This window comes from Ovis canadensis, chromosome 1, assembly GCF_042477335.2.
Source record: "Ovis canadensis isolate MfBH-ARS-UI-01 breed Bighorn chromosome 1, ARS-UI_OviCan_v2, whole genome shotgun sequence".
Lineage (NCBI taxonomy): Eukaryota > Metazoa > Chordata > Mammalia > Artiodactyla > Bovidae > Ovis > Ovis canadensis.
In genome coordinates this window covers 55,097,841-55,122,395 of record NC_091245.1, presented here as the reverse complement: position 1 = coordinate 55,122,395, position 24,555 = coordinate 55,097,841, and the positions used below count along the sequence as shown (strand labels likewise).

Genomic DNA, 24,555 nt, shown 5'->3' with positions numbered 1-24,555 from the left:
AATTTAACAAAATATAAGCACTTCTTATATTATTTCCTGAATTATATCAAAACTTTATCCATATCACATTATCTTAGTCTTTTATACATCTGTCTGCCCTAACCATCTACCCATTCATCTCGGGCAGATGCTGTGTCTTAGTTTATCTTAATACAGCACTTAAACTTCTCAAATCAAATCCTGACACTTACTAGTTATATGAACTTGAGCAAGTCACTTAACTTTTCCATATCTCAATAGGATTATAGTCTTAATTCATAGGATTGTTATAAAGGTTATTTTAACACAGTGAATACACAGCATGTTCACACTGCACCTAAGATCTAATAAAAACCTCAGTAAGTGTGTGTTTGCCGCTCAGTCATGTCCGACTCTTTGCAACTTCATGAACTGAGGCCTGCCAGGCTCCTCCATCCATGGGATATTTCAGGCAAGAATACTGGAGTGGGTTGCCATTCCCTTCTCCAGTGGTTCTTCCCAACACAGGGACTGAACCTGAAAGGCATCATTATTGTTGTAATATGTTAACAACACTTGGCACAAAACAACTGTTCATTATTTGCTACACCAACAAATCACAAGAGCATACGATAAACTAACAAATAAAAAATAATTTAAAATTTAAAGAATAAATCCAGCATGCTCAAGAAATTATTTCAATTGATACAATTTGATAATATGTACCATATCTTTAAAAAAAATACACAGATTTTTTAAAGGCCAGCAATTCTACTTCTAGAACTTTATAAACTTAGAAAATAATCAGATAAGTATATTTAAAGCAAGAAAAATAACCTAAAGAATACAATAGGGAACTGGTTAAAAAAGTAAAGCACATTTGTACACTAAGTATATATTAAAAATTGATAGCATAGAGCTATATCTATTGACATTTAAAAACGTTCTTACATAATGTCATATATTTTTTTAAGATTTATTGATTGATTTTTGGCTGCTCTGGGTCTCCATTTCTGCGCATGGGCTTTCTGTAGTTGCAGTGCACAGGTTTCTCATTGTGGTGGCTTCTCTTTTGGAGAGCATGGACTTCTGGGCACATGCGGTCAAAAGTTGCTGAGCTTAGTTGGTCCACAGCATGTGGAACCTTTCCAGACCGGCGATCAAACCTATGTCCTCTGCATTGGCAGGCAGATTCTTAACCACTGGACTACCAGAGAAGCCCCCATAATATTAAATACTAAAAGGCTACAAAGGTATGAATTTCACTTAACATATATAGATCATTTATTTGTATATAATAAAAATTTTATGTCTCAATGTATTTAAATGCAAATATAAATGACTATATATATGCCAAAATATTATCAGTAGTTATTTCTGGGTAGCAGAATTTCAAGCGATTTTCATTTTTCATTGATGCTTATCTGTATCACGGACTCGATGGACGTGAGTCTAAGTGAACTCCAGAAGATGGTGATGGACAGGGAGGCCTGGCGTGCTGCAATTCATGGGGTCGCAAAGAGTTGGACATGACTGAGCGACTGAACTGAACTGATCTGTATTATCTAAGCTGTCTAAAATGAGCCCAAAAAGATAAAGTCTGTCACTGTATTAAGTGTGAGCTATATATTCAGTTCAGTCTGTTCAGTCGCTCAGTCATGTCCAGCGCTTTGCAACCCCAGAACTGCAGCAAGCCAGGCTTCCCGATCCATCACCAACTCCCAGAGCTTGCTCAAACTCATGTCCATCAAGTCAGTGACGCCATCCAACCATCTCATCCTCTGTCATCCCCTTCTCCTCCAACCTTCAATCTTTCCCAGCATCAAGGTATTTTCCAATAAGTCGGTTCTTTGCATCAGGTAGCCAAAGTGCTGGAGTTTCAGCTTCAGCATCAGTCCTTCCAATGAATATTCAGGACTGATTTCCTTTAGGATGGACTGGTTAGATCCCTTACAGTCCAAGGGACTCTCAAGAGTCTTCTCCAACATCAAGTTCAAAAGCATCAATTCTGTAGTGCTCAGCTTTCTTCATAGTCCAGCTCTCACATCCATACATGACTATTGGAAAAACCATAGCTTTGACTAGACAGACTGTTGGCAAAGTAAAGTCTCTGTTTTTTAATATGCTATCTAGGTTGGTCATAGCTTTTCATCCAAGGAGCAAGTGTCTTTTAGTTTCATGGCTGCACTCACCATCTGGAGTGATTTGGGAGCCCAAAAAGATAAAGTCTGTCACTGTTTCCACTGTTTCCCCATCTATTTTCCATGAAGTGATGGGACCAGATGCCATGATCTTCGTTTTGAGAATGTTGAGTTTAAGCCAACTTTTTCACTCTCCTCTTTCAGTTTCATCAAGAGGCTCTTTAGTTCTTCCCTTTCTGCCATAAGGGTGGTATAATCTGCAAAACTGAGGTTATTGATACTTTTCCCAGCAATCTTTATTCCAGTTTGTGCTTCATCCAGCCTGGCATTTCACATGATGTACTCTACATATAAGTTAAAACAAGCAGGGTGACAGTATACAGCCTTGACGTACTACTTCCTGATTTGGAACCAGTCTGTTGTTTAATGTCCAATTCTAACTGTTGCTTCTTGACTGGCATACAGATTTCTCAGGAGACAGGTCAGGTGGTCTGATATTCTCATCTCTTTCAGAATTTTCCACAGTTTGTTGCGATCCAAACAGTCAAAGGCTTTGGCGTAGTCAATAAAGCAGAAATAGACGTTTTTCTGGAATGCTCTTGCTTTTTCAATGATCCAACAGATGTAGGCAATTTGATCTCTGGTTCCTCTGCCTTTTCTAAATCCAGCTTGAACATCTGGAAGTTCACGGTTCACGTACTGTTGAAGTCTGGCTTGGAGAATTTTGAGCATTACTTTGTTAGTCTGTGAGATGAGTACAATTTTGCAGTAGTTTGAACATTCTTTGGCATTGCCTTTCTTTGGGACTGGAATGAAACTGACCTTCCTGTGACCACTGCTGAGTTTTCCGAATTTGCTGGCATCTTGAGTGCATCACTTATGCAGCATCATCTTTTAGGATCTGAAATAGCTCAACTGCAATTCCATTACCTCCACTACATTTTTTCACAGTGATGCTTCCTACGGCCCACTTGACTTTGCATTCCAAGATGTCTGGCTCTAGGTGAGTGATCACACCATTGTGGTTATCTGGGTCATGAAGGTCTTTTTTATATAGTTCTTCTGTGTATTCTTGCCACCTCTTCCTAATATCTTTTGCTTCTGTTAGGTCCATACCATTTCTGTCATTTATTGTGCCAATCTTTGCATGTTGTTTCCTTGGTATCTCTTATTCTCTTAAGGAGATCTCTAGTCTTTCCCATTCTTTTGTTTTCCTCTATTTCTTTGCACTGATCACTGAGGAAGGCTTTCTTATCTCTCCTGGCTATTCTCTGGAACTCTGCATTCAAATGGGTGTATCTTTCGTTTTCTTCTTTGCCTTTAGTTTCTCTTCTTTTCCAGCTATTTGTAAGGCCTCCTCAGACAGCCATTTTGCCTTCTTTTTCTTGGGGATGGTCTTGATCACTGACTCCTGTACAATGTCACAAACCTCCATCCATATTTCTTCAGGCACTCTGTCTATCAGATCTAATCCCTTGAATCTATTTGTCACTTCCACTGTAGAATCGTAAGGGATTGATTTAGGTCATCCTTGAATGTCTAGTGGTTTTCCCCACTTTCTTCAATTTAAGTCTGAATTTGACAATAAGGAGTTCATGATCTGAGCCACAGTCAGCTCCCAGTCTTATTTTTGCTGACTGTATAGAGCTTCTCCATCTTTGGCTGCAAAGAATATAATCAATCTGATTTCGGTGCTGACCATCTGGTGATGTCCATGTGTAGAGTCTTCTCTTGTGTTGGAAGAGGGTGTTTGCTATGACCAGTACTTTCTCTTGGCAAAACTCTATCAGCCTTTGCCCTGCTTCATTTTGTACGCCAAGGCCAAATTTGCCTGTTAGTCCAGGTGTTTCTTGACTTCCTACTTTTGCATTCCAGTCCCCTATAATGAAAAGGACATCGTTTTGGGGTGTTAGTTCTAGAAGGTCTTGTAGGTCTTCATAGAACCATTCAACTTCAGCTTCTCAGCATTACTGGTTGGGGCATAGACTTGGATTACTGTCATATTGAATGGTTTTCCTTGGAAACGAACAGAGATCATTCTATCTTTTTGAGATTACATCCAAGTACTGCATTTCAGACTCTTTTGTTGACCGTGATGGCTACTCCATTTCTTCTAAGGGATTCTTGTCCACAGTAGTAGATATAATGGTCATCTGAGTTAAATTCACCCATTCCAGTCCATTGTAGTTCACTGATTCCTAAAATGTCAATGTTCAGTCTTGCCGTCTCCTGTTTGAGCACTTCCAATTTGCACTGATTCATGGACCTAACATTTCAGGTTCCTATGCAATATTGCTCTTTACAGCATCAGAGTTTACTTCCATCACCAGTCACATGCACTGCTGCTGCTGCTAAGTCGCTTCAATTGTATGACTCTGTGCAACCCAGTAGATGGCAGCCCACCAGGCTCCCCCATCCCTGGGATGCTCCAGGCAAGAACACTTGAGTAGGTTGCCATTTCCTCCTCCAATGCATGAAAGTGAAAAGTGAAACTGAAGTCGCTCAGTCGTGTCCGACTCTTTGCGACCCCGTGGACTGCAGCCTACCTCTTCAGCATACAAGAGATAGCAGGCTTAGATCCAAGAACTTTAGAAAGTAGAATTATTAGATATTGACTATAATATATTTCAATTTTCCAGGCAAGAGTACTGGAATGGGTTGCCATTGCCTTCTCCTCACATCCACTACTGGGTATTGTTTTTGCTTTGGCTCTGTCTCTTCATTCTTTCTGGAGTTATTTCTCCACTCTTCTCCAGTAGCATATTGGGCACTTACTGACCTGGGGAGTTCATCTTTCAGTGTCTTTTTGCCTTTTCATACTATTCATGGGATTCTCAAGGCACGAATACTGAAGTGGTTTGCCATTCCTTTCTCCAGTGGACCACATTTTGTCAGAACTCTTCACCAAGACCCATCTGTCTTGGGTGGCCCTACACAGCATGGCTCATGGTTTCAGAGTTAGACAAGGCTGTGGTCCATGTGATCAGATTGGTTAGTTTTCTGTGATTGTGGTTTTCATTCTGTCTGGCCTCTGATGGATAAGGATAAGAGGCTTATAGAAGCTTCCTGATTGGAGAGACTGACTTGAGGGGCAAACTGGGTCTTGTTCTGATGGTCAGGGCCATGCTCAGTAAATATTTAATCCAATTTTATGCTATATATTAAGCAAGGAAATTTTGGAAACTAAAATACTGAAATTACTGCACTTGAGTAATGATGTACAGATAAAATTTCCTTTGTAGACTTAATTCAGCTACTTCTACATACCTTTGTCTGACGCTGCTCTTTTAGTGTATTCAAGTATGAGGTGCTCTGGTTCCCATGGTAATATTTTTCCTTTCTTTTTTCCACGTCTTCTTTTAAAGTGATGGGCCAGAAAAATTACAGACACAGCGCTCACTGCAGTTACCATGAATAACTTTTTAGCTACTGGCGAAAATTTGATCTAGAAAAGATGCAGTCACGAGTGAAAAAAAAAGTATTTTATTTGGTTGCTTAAAACCTACAAAAAGACTAAAATTACTCTGAAGCTAATATAGTTCTAAATACTACAAAGATAACATTATTTCACTCTTTCAGTGACAGCTAGCCCTAATGAATTTCAAAAAACATACTAAACAAATGTAGTAGTTTATCATTCACTACTCTCAAGTTCTCAGCTAAACACTAAAAATCAAAAAGTCATCAGGAGCACAAAATAATTCAATTCCATTAATATCTGTTAAACAACTAAAGATTAATTCATGCAACTCTATCTTCTATCTGAATAACAGCAGGAATCATTGCAGGAATGATTTAATCAGACTTTTAAAATGAACCAATTTTTTTCTATTTATTTTTAACCGGAGGATAATTGCCTGACAATATCAGTTTGACTTCTACCATACATCAGCATGAACTAGCCATAGGTATACATATGTCCCCTCCCTCTTGAACTTCCCTCCCACCTCCCACCCTTTCCCACCCCTCTAGGTTGTTACAGAGCCCCCATTTCAGTTCCAAGTCATACAGCAAATTTCCATTGGCCATCTTAAAATAAACTGTTTTTTTTTTTCAAACTATCTGGAAATCTGGGAAAACATAAATTAACTCAATTTATAAATATCATTTGTTGTTGTTGACCAGATGCTCAGTTGTGTCTGACTCTGAGACCCCATGGACTGCAACCCCCCAGGATCCTTTGTCCATGGGATTTCCCAGTCAAGAATACCGAAGTCGGTTGCCATTTCCTACTCAAGAGGATCTTCCTGACCCAGGGATTGAGCCCACATCTCCTGCACTGGCAGGCAGACTCTTTAACACTGAGCCACCAGTCATTTGAATAAGCCTTTTTGTTCATGAATTAATCAACAAACATTTACTCAGCATTTTACAATATACCAGGACTGTGTTATGAAAATGAAAATGAAAATTTTGGTATAATTCTATTCAGTAAGTATGTATCAGCCAGTGCCTCTCTTGGCTTGGCCACCCCTCCCTTGAGGTGTTCCTTCTGTTCTTTCTTTAATAAACTTGCTTTTGCCACAAAAACCAAGTAAGTATGTGTTAAATGTCTTCCACTGATCAAGAAGCACCAGAGAATACAGATCTTGATTTCCTCAATCAGTGTGCTAAGAGTAAAGACAGTTAGACAAATAATGTATTACAAATAAGTACAGTATAATGTGATAAATATAGTAATGTTAAGTATGAACCTAGTACTAACATAAGAGCAAGTGGTAATTATCTTTTTCTTGGAGGACAAACACTATTAATCACCTAAAATGCAAAAGAACTTTAAAATAAAGCTATAGCTTTGGGGATATAATGAGAGCTAGATAGAGTATCAAAGAGTTCAATCTTCCAACTACAAAAAAGCCAAATGCCAAATTCTCAATTTTTTTTAATCCATCAGAATGCTGAAGTTGGAGGGTAATCAAATGGCCCCCAAACTAAGAAGACTGGTATTTGCAAGGAAAGGCTGACATGGACACTGGGATTTCCCTGATGGTACAGTGGTTAAGAATCCACCTGCCAATGCAGAGGACATGGATTCAATCCCTGGTCCACGAAGATGTCACAGTCGGAGGAGCAACTAAGCGCATGCACCACAACAACTGAGGCCGTGCTCTAGAGCCCACGAGTCGCAACTGCTGAGCCCACACAGCACGAGCGCTGAAGCCTGTGTGCTCTAGGGCCTGTGGGCCACAACCACGAGGTCTGTGGCCCTAGAGGCTGTGCTCCACAATAAGAGAAGCCCCTACACCCACAGCTAGAGAAAACCCCCTGCAGCATCGAAGACCCAGCACACCCAAAAATAAAATAAAGTTTAAAAAAAAGCTCATTTTTTTTGTATACCAGAAATGATTTACTTCCACTTGTCATTAGAATTTGGCCTCCAGGACTATGATCTAACAAAAAATTTAAAACTATTCTTACTCTATTTTTCTTCCAAATCCACTTAAGTCTTCCAAAACTATCATGAAAAATCGGAACATTCCAGTGCTGTCCCAGGCTTTTTTCCCTTTACAAACTGTAAGAATTATTCTCTTCAGTAATGTCTTCACTACAGGTACTGCCAAATTTTTGATTCTTTCCATTTCTGTTTTTCCCTCTGGAACCATAGCTCCAATGTTCATGGCAACCAAACGAGATTTGGGGGAAAAAAAGAAAACAGTTCCTGGAATTTGGATGCTAAACATCCAATAATAAAATAAATTCTAAAAATAGCACTGTCATTAAGAACACCTTATTTCTCATTATACTTTATAAACTGCCATGATCTTATTATCCCACCCTCCAAAAAAATGCTTCTTAGGTCAAATTTTAATATTTATGGCATAAGCAAATGTAAGATAAGAAAATTAAGACCTCTACTAAAGAAAACAATCTATTGGGAGTTCCCTGGTGGACTAGTGGGTAGGATTCGGCGCTTTCACACTATGCCTACAGTTCAATCCCATAAACTATGAGATCCCATAAGCTATCTGGTGTGGTCCAAAAAAAAAAAAAAGAGAATATTAACACAGGCCCAGCCACAGCTAAGTGGTCATGTTCTGCTCTATCCTGGGGCACTGAAATTAGAGAACTATTAGGAGACATAAATATAATATTAAAACTACTATCAGAAATATAACATGCTTTATTAATATGAATTCAAATGTAAATCAGTTCACTTTTAAGATCCAAGTTCTGTTTATATATTATCATTTTTGCATAAAAGATCCATTACAACTTACAGTCTTAATCTTATAAAAAAAAGAAACCTTTCCAAGACAAAAACAAGGTAAATTTCCCAGAAAAAGACTTTTATCAGAAGTAATCTAGGTAACACAAGGTCTGAAAGTTTCTATTACTCCTGCCTACCACTTATTCTGTTACTTTTTTCCCCACAGGAAAGTCAATTACTTCCTATATCATCACCCAGAAAACTAAAAATACAGCATCTCACAATCCCAAACTCTTGAGGGGCTTTTTGAGTCCATTTCCTTAACTCCAGAGAAAATGAAAACCTAATACTGTCCTATTCATTCAACATGAACTGAGCACCAACTTATAGGCCAAACACTGAGAATAACAAGAAAGGAATAAGACACTGTTCCTTGTGCTCAGATTTCACAATCCTCCCCCCTCCATAACCTGATGCTGTTGTTTAATATTCTTGTCAAGTTCCCCCCCCATCTGATGTTCTCAGGAGACACAGAATAGTCACTCACAAGTTTCCTGCTCCAATAACCTATTTCCTGCTACTCAACATACATTTCTAACTAGAACTAAATTGATCTATTCCTCTAACACAGTACCTTACACACCTTTTTACTGAAGTCGAGTAGGGGGGCACAGGGGCAGCTCTAAGAACCTTATGAAGTTCTAAGCTCAATAAAGGCAGAAATTATTTACTACTTTATATCAACTGAAACAGAGAAGATATTCAATAAACATAGTTCGAATGAATCTCTCTGATAACTGGAACACATCACATGCCACATACTAACTGTGACCTTTGGACAAGAGAGAATAATACCATCTTCTTCAAAGGGTTGCTGAAAGTAATATCTGACACATAGCATGCATTCTAAAAATGTGCTTATTATTTTAATTAAAAAATTTTAAACAAACACCTTACTTTGAAATAATTTTAGAATTTACAGAGAAGATGCAAAGACAACAGAGAGAGTTCTTATATCACTCAGTTTTTCTCTAACAATAACATCTTACATAACCATAGTGCTCTTGTCAAAACTGAGAAATTAACGTTAGGACAATAATATCTAAGCTACAGGCTTTATTCTCATTTAACCAGTTTTTCCACTAATGTTCTTTTTTCTATTGTAGGACCAATTCAGGATACCACATTCATTACATTTAGACAGATTTTTTATTAATATTTTAAAGTGCTGAGTTAATTGTTAGACTCTTCTGATTAATACCCTGAATCTGGAGAACCAACTAAACTACTTACCACTTCACTCTGTGGTTTCCAACCGAAAAAAGTCTGCTTGTCTTACTATGATACACAGTAATATACCAAAGAAATCCTTAAAAAGACCACAGAAGCAAAAGACAAGTACTTCATTTACAGTATGTATTTATCAAATGAAAGAAAAAATGTTTGGAAAATATATCATTCCTTAAATACACAAGAAAATAAAATAGGAGCTCACAGTTATTGAGGTGTTCACTCATCTTTTCTGTATGCCAGACAACATGCTTTTCATTCCTTTTCATAGATGATATAAATTGGCTTTCAAAAAGGTTAAGAAACTTGCCAAAAATCACACAATTCCATAGCAGTAGGATGTGAATCAAAACATATCACAGAAGATGTGTTTAAATCCATGCACACTATGTACCACGTGCTAAAATTACTTCAGTCACACTGACGACGTATCTTAGTATGCAATTAATTATATAACTGAATGGCATCCAAAATGGATTGTCAATTTTGGGAGGCTGAACTAATGAGCAAAAATTTTCACACATGTCTTTTTCCATAAAACATCAATATAATTAATTCTAAAGCTACAGAACTGTCTACACAGGAACTCTGAGCTTTTCCTTGGTCCTTTGATGCTATTCAAAGCATAGTCTGCTCTCTTAGTACAGGGCCAACATACTCTTTTGGTAAAGGCCAGATAGTAATTATCTTAGGCTTGAGGAACATACGGGTCTCTACTGCAACCACTTAACTCTGCTGTTGCAGCACAAAAACAGTTTCAGGTGATATATTAACCAATGAGCATGGCTGTGTTCCAATAAAACTTTACTTGTAAAAACAGGTGGTGGCCTTGATTTGGCCCATAGGCTGTAGACTGCTTACCCACCTTGGTGCATTTCATAACATGGAATGAGTTTTGGATACCCAATACTACAACTGGAGAGTAAAGGATGTAACCTTAATTTATCTGCAATGATTCTTTATATTATTTTAAAAAATATTCCATGGAACAATGTGGACAATAGTCGTGGCCTCGGAAAAGTAGTCCTATGATTGAAAAGCAGGTTGTATAGTAGAATTAGTTTGGATAAAACATACAAAAATAACTGGCAAAAATCCCAAAGCTTTGGGGAGTGCAAAACAATACTATCCTTATGGGAGAAAATTTAGCAATATCTATCACAATTTAATACATTTACTCCTCAACCCAAAAATACAAAGCCTAAAAATTAATCCTATATCTGTACTGTGTGAATTAATGTATATCAAGCTTATTCATTATAGCATTGTGCTGGAATCAAGATTACCAGGAGAAATAACAACCACAGATATGCAGAAGACACCACCCCTATTGCAGAAAATGAAGAACTAAAGAGCTGCTTGATGAAAGTGAAAGAGATTGAAAAATCTGCCTTAAAATTCATTATTCAGAAAACTAAGATCACGGCATCCGGTACCACTGCTTCACGGAAAATGGGTGAGGAAACAATGGAAACAGAGACAGACTTTATTTTGGGAGATCCAAAATCACTGCAGATGGTGACTGCAGCCATGAACTTAAAAGACGCTTATTCCTTGGAAGAAAATATATGACCAACCTAGACAGCATATTTGGAGAAGGCAATGGCACCCCACTCCAGTACTCTTGCCTGGAAAATCCCATGGTCGGAGGAGCCTGGTAGGCTGCAGTCCATGGGGTCGCTAGGAGTCGGACACGACTTGAGCGACTTCACTTTCACTTTTCAGTTTCACGGAGTGGAGAAGGAAGTGGCGACCCACTCCAGTGTTCTTGCCTGGAGAATCCCAGGGACGGGGGAGCCTGGGGGGCTGCCGTCTCTGGGGTCACACAGAGTCAGACATGACTGAAGCAACTTAGCAGCAGCGGCAGCAGACAGCATATTGAAAAACAGAGGCTTTACTGTGCCAACAAAGGTCTGTCTAGTCAAGGCTATGGTTTTTCCAGGAGTTATGTATGGATGTGAGAGTTGGACTATAAAGAAAGCTGAGCGCCAAAGAATTGATATTTTTGAACTACGGTGTTAGAAAAGACTATTGAAGAGTCCCTTGGACTGCAAGGAGATCCAACCAGTCCATCCTAAATGAGATCAGTCCTGGGTGTTCACTGGAAGGACTGATGCTGAAGCTGAAACTCCAATACTTTGGTCACCTCATGCAAAGAGCTGACTCATTGGAAAAGACCCTGATGCTCGGAGGGTTTGGGTCAGGAGGAGAAGGGGACGAGAGAGGATGAGATGGCTAGATGGCATCACTGACTCGATGGACATGAGTCTGAGTGAACTCCAGGAGTTGGTGATGGACAGGGAGACCTGGTGTGCTGTGATTCACTGGGTCGCAGAGTCGGACACGACTGAGCGATTGAACTGAACTGAACTGAATGTTGTTTAGTCAATGACTCTTTTGCAAGCACATGGACTGTAGCCCACCATGCTCCTGTGTCCATGGGATTTCCCAGACAAGAATACTGCAGTGGGTTGCCATTTCTTTCTCCAAACAATCTTCCCGACCCCTCTGGGGTCAAACCCCCATCTCCTCCATCAGCAGGCAGATTCTTTACCACTGAGCCACCAGGGAAGCCTCCAACTATTCAAATAATACATTTTAAAGAATAACATTAGTTTAGGATCATTGTAAGGACTAAAGAATTTACAAATGTATACAATATAAAATCTCTAAGACAGTGTTTTACACACAGTGGGTGGTGCTATGTCCTGTTGCTGGTCTTTTTAAATGTCATCCAAATGGTATGGTAACATAAATAAAAGAATAAATACCAAAAACTTAGACTTAACATTTTCAGCTCTAGGAATAAAAATGTATATATATATAAATTGCACAAATATATATATATATACACACATATACACACACATATATAGACATAATGAACTGTTGAAACAACATAAAAACTCAAAAATAGGGAAATATTCAATAAACTATAGCACATCTATATTTATAAAGCATTTTTAATGATAGAGAAAATGCTCAAAATATACAGCTTTATAATCTCAAATGTAATCTCAAATGAGGGGGACAAGGCAGTGGGGGTGAGGAGTGAGGAACTGGGGAGCAGAGAGATGTATGCAGGAAAAAAGACCTAAGTAAAGTTTAGCCAGTAAACTTTTATAGAGGGGTTGCTGGCAATTTTTATTTTCTCTTTAATTCTTTTCTGTATTTTTCAAATTTTCTTTTAATCATGTAATCCTAAAAAGGAAAAGAAAGAAAGAAAAAGAGAGAAAATAGGTTTGGGGATCAAAGAAAAGTAAGTTCAAATCCCATATAATACACACAATTTTAGACAAGTTAAGTAAGCTATTAAAAAGCCACCAGATCTATAAACTGGAGATGATACAGAAATTTAAAGAATCTTTCAAGGATTAGAGACATTATATATAAAAAAGACCTAACTAATATCTTAAACACAGTGAACACTAAGTAGTATCACTCTCATACATTATATCTGTGTAACATCCTCTCCTATATAAAATTATATAGAGGACTTCCCTAGCGGTCCAGTGGTTAAAAACTCTTTAAGCTTCCACTGCTGGGGAAGTGGACCAGGAAGTGATCCCTGGTCACGGAACTAACTATTCGATCCCACATGCCACATGATGTGGCCCCCAAAAAAAGAGAGAAAGAAATAAAATGATACTATATTTTATCATTCTAAGACACTATTCATTTTAAGATGTAAGCAAGTTTTAGAAATGTTGAAATGTAAAAAATGATTATCTTAGATTTGATGAAATTCATTGTAAGTTTAGTGAAATAAATGCTACTTTCCATATGTATCTTTTTTTTGAATTTATTTATTTTAATTGGAAGCTAATTACTTTACAATATTGTAGTGGTTTTTGCCATACATTGGCATGAATCAGCCATGGGTGTACATGTGTTCCCCATCCTGAACCCCCTTCCCACCTCCCTCCCCATCCCATCCCTCAGGGTCATCCCAGTACACCAACCCTGAGCACCCTGTCTCAGGCATCAAACTTTGACTGGCGACCTGTTTCACATATGATAATATACATGTTTCAATGCTATTCTCTCAAATCATCCCACCCTTGCCTTCTCCCACAGAGTCTGAAAGACTGTTCTTTACATCTGTGTCTCTTCTGCTGTCTCGCATATAGGGTCATCATTACCATCTTTCTAAATTCCATATATATGTGTTAGTATACTGTATTGGTGTTTTTATTTCTAACTCAGAAATATGGAACGCTTCATGAATTTGCATGTCATCCTTGCGCAGGGGCCATAGCTAAACTTCTCTGTATCGCTCCAATTTTAGTATACGTGCTGCCACAGCGAGCACTCCATATGTATCTTTTTATTTACTACGTGTATGTGCTAAGTTGCTTCAGTCGTGTCCAACTCTTTGCAACCCCATGGACTGTAGCCCATCAGGCTCCTCTGCCCATGGGATTCTCAAGGCAAGAATACTGGAGTGGGTTGTGATGCCCTTCTCCAGGGGAATCTTCCTGACTCAGGGATTGAACCTGTCTCTCCTGTAGGTCCTGCACTGCAGGCAGATTCTTTACCTCTGAGCCACCGGGGAAGCCTTTACTTATTTACTACAATGGAGTACAAACTGCATTGGAAGCAGGTATTAAAAATAAAAGGATTGAGAATTTCTTGGCAGGCTAGTAGTTAGGACTCAGCACTTTCACTGTCAGGGCCTGGGTTCAATCCTTGGTCGGGGAACTAGAATCCTGCAGGCTGTGTGGCCTGGCCCAAAGGAAAAAAAAAAAAGGACTGTTATTATATAAAATACACAAATGGCGAATAAGCATGTGAAAAGATGCTCAACATGACTAATTAGGGAAAAGCAAATCAAAACCACAATGAGAAGAAATTGGAATCCTTGTGCAGTGCTGACAGAAATAAAAAATGGTGCAGCCACTATGGTTAACAGTACTGTAATTCCTCAAAAAATTAAAAATAGAATTACCATATGATCCAGAAATCTCACTTCTGGGTATACGGCCCAAAGAACTGAAAGTGGTTATTTGTACAGTCATGTTCACAAAAGTATTAGTCTCAAAAACCACAAGGCAGAAGCAACCCAAGTATCCAGCAATGAATGATTAAACAAAATGTGATATATACATAAAATCAAATGGTATTCAACCTGGGAGGAAAAGGGGAAATTCTGACACACACTACAACATAGATGAATCTTGAAAACATTATGCTAACTGAAAATAAGCCAGTCACAAAAAGACAAATACTACGTAGCTCAACTTACGAAGTACCTCACGGTAATTGTCGTGGTTTAGTCACTAAGTCACGTCTGACTCTTGTGACCCCATGGACTGCAGCCCACCAGGCTCTTCTGTCCAAGGGGTTTCCCAGGCAAGAATACTGGAGTGGGTTTCCATTTCCTTCTCCAGGGGATCTTTCGAACCCAGGTCTCCTGCATTGCCAACGGTCTCCTGCACTGCAGGCAGATCCTTTACCAACTGAGTCAGCAGGGGAGCCCTGTGAGGTATCTAGAGTAGTCACATTCACAGAGACAGAACATACAATGGAGGGTACAAGTAGCTGGTGGGAGGAAAAATAAAAATTGCTGCTTAGTGGCACTAGAGTTCCAGTTTTACGAGATGAAGAGTTCTCAAGGTTGGTTGCATAATAGTATAAATGTACCTAATGCTACTGAACTGCACATTTAAAAATGGTGAAATGGTAAATTTTATGCTATATATATTTTACCACAGTAAAACAAAATGAAAATGAAATGATTGTTTAATAGTGAGAACAAGTCTGTTTAAATAACATAATTATCTGAAAATAATTGTAATAATAGACTGTGTAAATTCACTTAAGGTAGGAAGATTTTTTGCTAACAACAACAAAAAAAACCATGAAATAAATAAAAACAAGTAAGTTTTAAACTACTTTAACAAACACTTTGAACCATTTAAAACCCCAAAGGAAATTTAAATACTGTAAACATAATATGCTTTGAACAATAAACTTATTATTCAACGTCGTATATCTTTTAGTTTTTTTACCTGGCAGAGAGAATAATACCAAGACAGAGGAAGATCAAACACTCTCAGCGCTGCTGTCTTCAAGGAAAACTGTGATTCGCTCACCGTTTCTTCTGACATGACTCCTCTTCTATCTTAATTAAATGAAACACAAAATATATTGGCCACAAAGATTTCTAGTTATTCTACCAAATGAAAGATACAAATAGAAAATTTAACTCTTCTTTTAAAAAGCGCTTTTTTTTGCACTTAATTAATCATATTACACTAACCTGAAGAAAATAATATTCTGAGCCAAATTTACTTAAGCTAAAAGTTTATTTATTAGCCAAAGTAGCCAAAAAGAAAATGAGTTAGATTTGAACTTTGAGTTCAGCTAGTAAACTTTCCTTTAAAAACTGTGGGTTCTAGATTCTCTCTTTTCTGGTGAAATAAATGTTTCAGCTTTTAAATAGTAACGTAAAATATTTTTATTTCCTTCCAACAACAGCAGGGATGGGGGGGCACTGAAAGAAATTTGATTGGAATCTTGACTTTAGGGACTAGAAATGAACCTCAGGGCTCAATGAACTTCATAGTTCAAGCATTTATCTTCCTACTGTTTCACTAAAAAAAAAATTATTTTATATTGGACTACAGTTGATCCTACTGTCCCATCGTTAAGCTCTTGAAAGAAATGACACACACCTGCTATGAAATTTTAATATTGTTTTAATGCCTATTTCTACTGAAACCAAAGAAAGAAATGTCAGTTGTTCACAGAGAAGGCAGTCATCACTAAGAGAGACCCATAAAGGTAGCAGACTGCTGATAAAAACATAATGGTTCAGGGTCTAGGTCTATGCTTTATAGAGCCAGAAACTCAAATTTTTTACGTGTACCCAGCTGGACACACATTAAACAAATTCACACAATACTGATATATAAATTAAGTATACACATTTGTTCATTTATATTAAGGAAATACACTATCTAGTCAAAGAAAACTTTTAAAAATTTATTTATTTTCTAATTGAAGGATAACTGCTTTACAGAATTTTGTTTTCTGCCAAACCTCAACATGAATCAGCCATAGGTATACATATATCACCTCCCAATACTTTTATACGCTATCAAAACATAACCTTTCTGAAATAAGACATCGTAGGGAGTTGAATTAAGTATAATAGGCTCTGTGGTAAGCACAAAATTAATGGGTCCTTTCACTTCTCGGCCTTTCGGCTAAGATCAAGTGTAGTACTTACTTTGTGGCTCAGACGGTAGAGCGCCTTGTCTACAATGGGAGAGACCTGGGTTCGATCCCTGGGTTGGGAAGATTCCCTGGAGAATTAAATGGCAACCCACTCCAGTACTCTTGCCTTGAAAATCCCATGGACGGAGGAGCCTGGTGCAGGCTACTGTCCATGGGGTTGCAAAGAGTCAGGCACGACTGAGCCACTTCACTTTCACTTAACCATATTTCATACAGGCTGGGAAAAAGCCTGAGAACTGTTTCTGATGTATTATACAAGAGTAGGCCTTCCCACTAAGAAGAATGTTTATGCCTACCAAATATATTTCTTTTCCTTGGATGGTGCTGTACAAACTATCAGAAAATTAAAATTACCAACAATCTCTCTATAGCTTATTTGCTATTCTTTCTTTAAGTCATTTCTGCTCTTTTTCTAACCTTTCTGTTAATAACCCTATTTTTTTTCCAGAAGACTACCAAAACCACGGATTAGTAGTTTCCTTTTCATATCAAACACAGTAAGATTTCTTAAGGTGGGTTACTGCTACTGACAGTTTACTTTTTCCCTATTAGTGACACCCAAGGAGTGGAAACTTAATTTTCCCCACACTCATATTCTAACTACAATTTTTCCGCTTAGTATAATCAATACGTTAATCCCAACTGACAAACTGTGGTACAGACATATTAATGAGAAATACAAGGAAACCATGAAGAAACTGTTAAACAAGTGAAAAATAAGTCTGAGGAATGAGACTAGGAATGCAGGGTGGCAGGAAACCACTATTAAAGTGCTTCTGTAATATTTGCTTTTTAAAGTGTATTCATGTATTACTTTTTTCAAATGTTTCACAAAACAAGAAGGAAGTACATTTACCCCTCCCCTTGGGGAAAAAAAACTTCATTTTGAGAAACATTTTTAGTAACTAAATAGATTCTGGACCAATAAAGCTACCTATACTATTGCATTTTTTTAAAATTCCTGAAAGTAATTCACCCAAAGTGATTTTCTCCGTAATACAGTTCCAGATTTTGAAGCAGAAGAAAAAGAAAATAAAGCAAACATTTCAATTTGCTGCAGTGGTTTTCTTAAAATAAACGTCCACTTTTGCATTCTAACCACCTCATACCCTTTCATTTAAAATCGCTGAGTGATTCCAAACTTAATCATTAATAATTGAACAGCTTTTTAAAACCAGTCATTTCAGTTGCTTTCAAACGTATTAATAAAAAAAAATGGAGACAGTTTCATCATCAGCAAAAATATTATACTCTGTAATATCACTCGCTTCTCTCCATTCTAACCACGAGACACTTTAAAAAATGTGTCATATATACAGTTTGTTTCTTGCTGCCAAGTCACTTCACTCGCGTCCGACTCTGTGCGACCCCAGAGACGGCAGCCCACCACGCTCCCCCGTCCCTGGGATTCTCCAGGCAAGAACACTGGAGTGGGTTGCCATTTCCTTCAATGCAGGAAACTGAAAAGTGAAAGTGAAGTCGCTCAATCGTGCCCGACCCTCAGCGACCCCATGGACTGCAGCCTTCCAGCCTCCTCCGTCCATGGGATTTTCCAGGCAAGAGTACTGGAGTGGGGTGCCATTGGACTTTATAATCCAAGCAAGAATTAAAGTCTGAAATATCCCCCAAATTTTGTCGTGAAATGTAAATCTATACAACAGAATTCTGAGAAGATATTTGAAATACAGCAAAAACGCTCACTTGAAATACTGATAAAATAATAATGATAAAGGTCTGTGCACGAGCAAAACCTTTGAGTCTTCTCTCCATAAAATAAACGTTGAATAACTATTTACAGGAGGGGTCCGACGCCACAAACCTCCTGATGCTAAATCATTCTCAGTAAGTCCCTTCAAAGAAAGCATAATCTTCCCCCTCCAAAAACCACTCCCCGCTCAAACCACGGACGTTCTTGCAGAAACTTGGACCACACCAACTGCTCCTCCCGCAAGCCTCCTCCGCCCTCACTGCGTTCTCCTCTGCGGGCTTCTTTTGCTTCACCAAGATGACCAGGAAAGGGGCTCCCTCTCGGCTCAGCTACCCAGACCCTCGCTCGGGCTCCAAGCGGTCGCCAGCCAGCCCACCCTGATTCAGCGCTCCGTGGCAGGCCTCCCTTCGGCTTTCTATTCCTATACACGGAATCCAGAGGGCGAAGGCCAGAGCTCCCGCCCACCCCTCTGCCACTAACCTGCGGCCGCTGAGACCCCACACAGCCCTCCACCCACGTACCTGATGCTCCAGGCCCAGCGCAGCCAGTCTACCCCTGCTTCCCCGCAGCAGCCCGGCGCTGAGCCGCAGCCTGGCCCCGGGGGCGGAGTCCTTCCGGGGTCAGGAGTGGGAAGGTGGAGAGAAAGTAGCGGGGGCCTCCTAGCCTTTCTGCGTGAGGGGCTACGTGTGAAGCAGCTCCTGCCATTTTTGTTCAGGGTAGAGGCTCCTGCCTTTCCCCAATGGCTCTGACATGTACAGTGGAAGAATTGCATCCTGTCACAGTGCTGAGATAGCATCGCAGTTTGTAACCTTTTGAGGGCCCCAGGACCATCCTAGGAATCCGGTGAAAAATATGGGGCATTTTCTCTATGTATCATTTAAATACATTAGTAAAAGAAAATAGCTTGTACATTACCAAGAGAATATATATAATATATACGTCTAATATATATATATATAGTTGGATACTGTGAACCAGTCCATGGCTCCCAGGTTAAGAACTTCTACTACAGACCTTCAGCCCCTAAACAAATTAATGTTGAGCATTCCAATCCTGTATTAATGATTTTTTATTTACTTCGATTCCTCTTTAGCTTTTCCCTAAGTTAGGCAAGGTATTCACAGCTCTGAGTTCTGTCTAAAACACATACACTAATGAGGGAGGATGGAGAACAACAAAATAACATGCTGTTTTTATATGCAGTCCTGAGCCCAAACGTTTCATCCAAATTGCAGATTTAAAAATTCCATCTTCTGAGCATATTTGTGGTGAAAAGCCAAAATAATTTTGCAAGGATTGCTAAAACATGAGAGCACATATTACTATTCCTAAGAAACAAGAATTAACAATTATTTCTGGTGGTGTTCAAAATTCCCTTTTAGTGAAATCGAAAATAGGGTGAACAGTAATACCAACGTGTGGCATTATTGTTGTTGTTTAGTGACTCAGTCGTGTCTGACTCTTTTGCAACCCCATGGACTGTACTCCACTAAGCTCCCTTGTCCTTGGGATTTTCTGGGCAAGATCACTGGAGTGGGTTGCCATTTCCTAATCCAGGAGATCTTCCTGACCCAGAGATGGAAGTCTCCCACATTGCAGGCAGATTCTTTCATGCTGAGCCACTGGGGAAGCCCACTGGTGACATTACTAGATGAATAATAACTGAAATTGTACCGACTGAGTTCTATGTGAAAACGTATGCGTGGGTGCTAAGTCACTTCAGTCGTGTCCAACTCTTTGCAACCCTATGGACTGTAGTCTGCCAGGCTCCTCTGTCCATGGGATTATCCAGGCAAGAATACTGGAGTGAGTTGCCATGCTGTCCTCCAAGAGATCTTCAAAACCCGGGGATCAAACCCCATCTCTTTGTCTCCAGCACTGGCAGGACAATTCTTTAGCGCCACCTGGGAAGCCCCTATTTAAAAATATTGTGCACTTATAAAGTAAATCAGAGAAGGCAATGGCAACCTACTCCAGTACTCTTGTCTGGAAAATCCCATGGACAAAGGAGCCTAGTAGGCTGCAGTCCATGGGGTCGCTAAGAGTCGGATACAACTGAGTGACTTCATTTTCACACATTGGAGAAGGAAATGGCAACCCACTCCAGGGTTCTTGCCTGGAGAATCCCAGGGATGGGGGAGCCTGGTGGGCTGCTGTCTACGGGGTCGCACAGAGTCGGACACAACTTAGCAGCAGCAAGAGCAGCAGCATAAACTAAATACTGCTCTTGATAATTGAAGAACCTGAAATTTGTAAGGCTGTGTTTGTTTATTTCTCCATCTTCTCTCTGCTGCCTCCTTCCTACTTCCCACAACTTTCAAACTTTCAGCCTAATGGGAAAAAGAGTAATAATGATGATGATGTGTGTGCTCAGTCCTGTTCAACTCCTTGCTATCCCATGAACTGTAGCCTGCCAGGCTCCTCTGTCCAAGGAATTTCCCAGGCAAGAATACTAGAGTGGGTTTCCATTTCGTACTCCAGAGGATCTTCCAAACTTAGGGATCTAACCCACGTCTCTTGCATCTCCTGCATTAGCAGGTGGATTCTTTACCACTAATGCCACTTGGGAAGTAATAATGATGACTCCACTTAAAGCAACTTTCCTGTGAACACTATCTTCTTTAATACCACTATAGCCATTATGAGAAAGATATTGTTACACACTGCGTATAGATTTTACTCTTTAGGAAATACCATATTTTATTTATTTTTCTAAATAAATATAATGTGCTCCAAGCCTCCTTTCTCATGGATTATCAGAATATTCAATCTTAGTCATTATTGAATATATCGGGTAAGATGATGTTAGCTAGAAGCAGAAGAAAACTGAACAAATAGTAACTTAAACCGTTGGACAGGATGGCCCACATGGATGTTAGCAACAGATGACACAGTCTCATATTTGAACTTAATATCCTCTGCTATCCTGGCCCAGGGAAAAAAAAATGGGGCTTGTATTAATTCTAAAGGTCTGCCCTCCCCCAGATAACTAAAGCTATCATGTAAAGCTCAGCAAACCAGGAAGTGGAATTCATGAAGTAAGATTAGTTGTTACTATTGTTAAAAAACTGAGGTACTTGCTACACCAGCCATTAGTGAATTTGGGGATCCTATGTGTATAGTATTGAAACCATACTGTGGGGTCAGACTGCCGGGGTTTGAATTCATTCTCTGCCACTTACTAGGTACATGTCCTTAGGCAAGGTACTTACCCTCATTATGTCTCAGTTTCTTTATTGGGATGTTGAGAAGACAAATATAATAATACTTGTAAAGCACTAAGATTTTCATATAACTTTTTAACTTGGCTTACTTGTACCTCGGTGGGATCCAAGGATAAAACTCTATTTCCATATAATTGGTTTCCTTCAGAATCATAAGTATTTTGTTATACAAACATAGAAACATTACTTTGAGAAAGGGGTCCATAGGCTTTATCAGAATGTCAATGGAGTCCACCCATGACACCAAAAGAAAAAAAAAGGTTAAGAATTTAGAATACTCCCCAACACTTACTTCTAAGATATATGGCATATTAAGTGGGACTTTTCCATGTCTCTTGGCAGAAGCTCTAAAGCAGAGAAAAATAGATGCCAAGTCCCCTGAGCATTCTAAAAAAAAACAATGCTAGATCATCCACACAGGGCATGCTAGGAAAATGTGAAGCCCATTTTGCAACCTTTAGTCTACAAGTACCTTCAGGGAATGATATGGCAGAATTGATCAAAAAAGATTGGAGAACAGAAATGCCTCCGAGGCATTTTTCTGGAGTGCTATGCATTTTTTTCTCCTCTCTCATAATGGAGAAAGAAGTTATTGTTTACTCGCTAAGTCACGTCTGACTCTGCAGACCCCGTGAACTGTAGCTCCTCTGTCCATGGGGTTTCCCAGGCAAGAATACTGGAGTGGGTTACCATTTCCTACTCCAGGGGAGCTTCTCAACCCAGGGATCAAACCTGAGTCTCCTGTGTTGGCAGGCAGATTCTTTACCACTGAGCCACCAGGGAAGCCTGGAGAGAAAAGAGTACTTGCTTATTTCATCCTACCCCCAACGTGAGCCAAGTGAAAGAACTTTAAGAAACTCAGACAGGAATTTCCTGGTTGCCCAATGGTTAGGGCTCCATACTTCCACCGTAGGGGATGCAGGTTCAATCCCTGGTCAGGGAACTAAGATCCCACATACTGTGTGATGCAGCCAAAAAAAAAAAAAAACCCACTCAATTTGACCTCTGTGCCCAGTAGTTTGTGTCACCTGGGAGAATCTAAAGGCAATAGACTATCCAAAGAGGCATTTGATGACACAGCAGAAAGAGAGAGGACTTCAGCAGAAGTGGCCTATACATGCAATTTTGCAAGGAAAATTTTCCTATGAACCATGAGTATACAACAGAATGTAGCAGGCTTGAATTATTATATCTTAAAAGATTATATCTTGAAATCAGGACCAAAGTGGACCATCTAAATGGTTAGCTAGAAATTTTTTTTTTTTGAAGTATTAAGAAATGAAACAGTGAAAAGTACCCAGCCAGCAAGTTGGGAGAGAGGAGGAGATCATCATGGAGGAATATGTTAAAGGGACCGAAGAAAAGACCCAGCTCTTAGGAGTAGACCACATGCAGAAAACACCAAAGTTGGATTTGACTCTACTGATTGGGTATATCTGACATTTTATTCCAGATACTTAGGATTACTGCTCATTCCAGCTGAGATAATATATAACCAATGTACCTCATTGTTATATTCAATGTATATTCACACAATGTGGTTCATTGGTGGAAACTGCACTTATCAAGAGTCAACATTAAGCCTGAACAAAGTCTAGCACTCTGACAATTAAAACCAATTATATTACCTAAATAAATGAATAATTTTAGGTAATTCATGTATCCAATTACCTTTTACATTAACTGCTAAAACCTGGCAGAGTCCCCAGAAATAACTCAGGTCCTTCCTTTAAATCAACAGAATGCCATTGGGTACATACTGGCTCTTGTATCTTTGTTCTTTTCACCCACCCGAGAGTGTTTGACAAGACTCCTCCTCTACAAGTCAGAACTAAGCCAACCAAGACATCTAGATGCTAATTTAGAACATCTATTCCATGCATCCAAATATTGCAGATTCAGTTCCTCAAAATGTTAAACAGAGTTACTACATGACCCAGCAATTCTACGCCTAGACAATACGCAAGAGAAATGAGAACATACATCAAAGTACAAATTATACATAAATGTGCATAGTAACATTATTCATAATAGCTGAAAAATAAAAGCAATCCAGGGACTTCCCTGGCAGTTCAGTGGTTAAGACTATGTACTTCCACTGCGGGGGATGTGGTTTATCCCTGGTAGGGGAACTAAGAAACAATCAAGAAAGAACAAAAAGAAAAATAAAAGCAACTCAAATGTCTACTAACTGATAAATGGATAAATAAAATGTGGTAAATTTACATAATAGAATATTATTTGGCCATAAAAATAATTGAAATACTGATACATGCTACAACATGGGTAAACTTCAAAAATACGTTAAGAAGCCAGTCATAAATAATTTGTACGATTCTGTTTATGTGAAACTTCCAGAAGACAACTCTGTTAAGAAAGCAGGTTAATGGTCACCCAGGGTAGAAAGAGCTGAGGGGAAATGGAGGGGACTCCTATACAGCATGAAACTTCTTTTGCGGAATAGTGAAATGTTCTAAATTTAGATTGTGGTTCTGGTTGTGCAAATGTGTGAATATACTAAAAACTATTCAACTGTATACTTTAAATATGTGAATTGTATAGCATGTGAATTGTATCTTAATAAAGGCGTTATCCTCCAAGATTTCTTATGTGAAAAAATTGAGACTTAAGGAGGTAATGAAAATGATAAAAGCTGGAGATGGGAGGCCAGCGACTGATCCAGAGCATGCTTTTCCTGCGTTGCCTTGTGTACATGCTCACTCAGTCATGTCCAATTCTTTCCACCCCATGAGTGGTAGCCTGCCAGGCTCTTCTGTCCAAGGGATTTTATAGGCAAGAATCCTGGAGTGGATTGTCATTTCCTCCTTCAGGGGATCTTCCTGA

The 24,555-nt window shown here is 39.1% G+C and overlaps 1 protein-coding gene and 1 non-coding gene across 2 annotated transcripts in view; both read right to left on the bottom strand.

The window, feature by feature from the left end:
• Positions 1-19,094, bottom strand: part of MIGA1 (mitoguardin 1) — a 76,422-nt gene extending 57,328 nt beyond the window's left edge. The window contains exons 1-3 of the mRNA XM_069595148.1: positions 19,009-19,094; positions 15,549-15,657; positions 5,367-5,544 (exon numbers count right to left, since the gene is read on the bottom strand). Of these exons, the coding sequence (XP_069451249.1) occupies positions 5,367-5,544; positions 15,549-15,647 (277 nt within the window). The 5' untranslated portion in view covers positions 15,648-15,657; positions 19,009-19,094. The remainder of the gene's footprint in view (positions 1-5,366; positions 5,545-15,548; positions 15,658-19,008) is intronic.
• Positions 13,742-13,849, bottom strand: LOC138431448 (U6 spliceosomal RNA). Its single transcript, XR_011253699.1, has one exon. It is a non-coding gene; the product is annotated as a U6 spliceosomal RNA (small nuclear RNA).
• Positions 19,095-24,555: the final 5,461 nt, after the last annotated feature.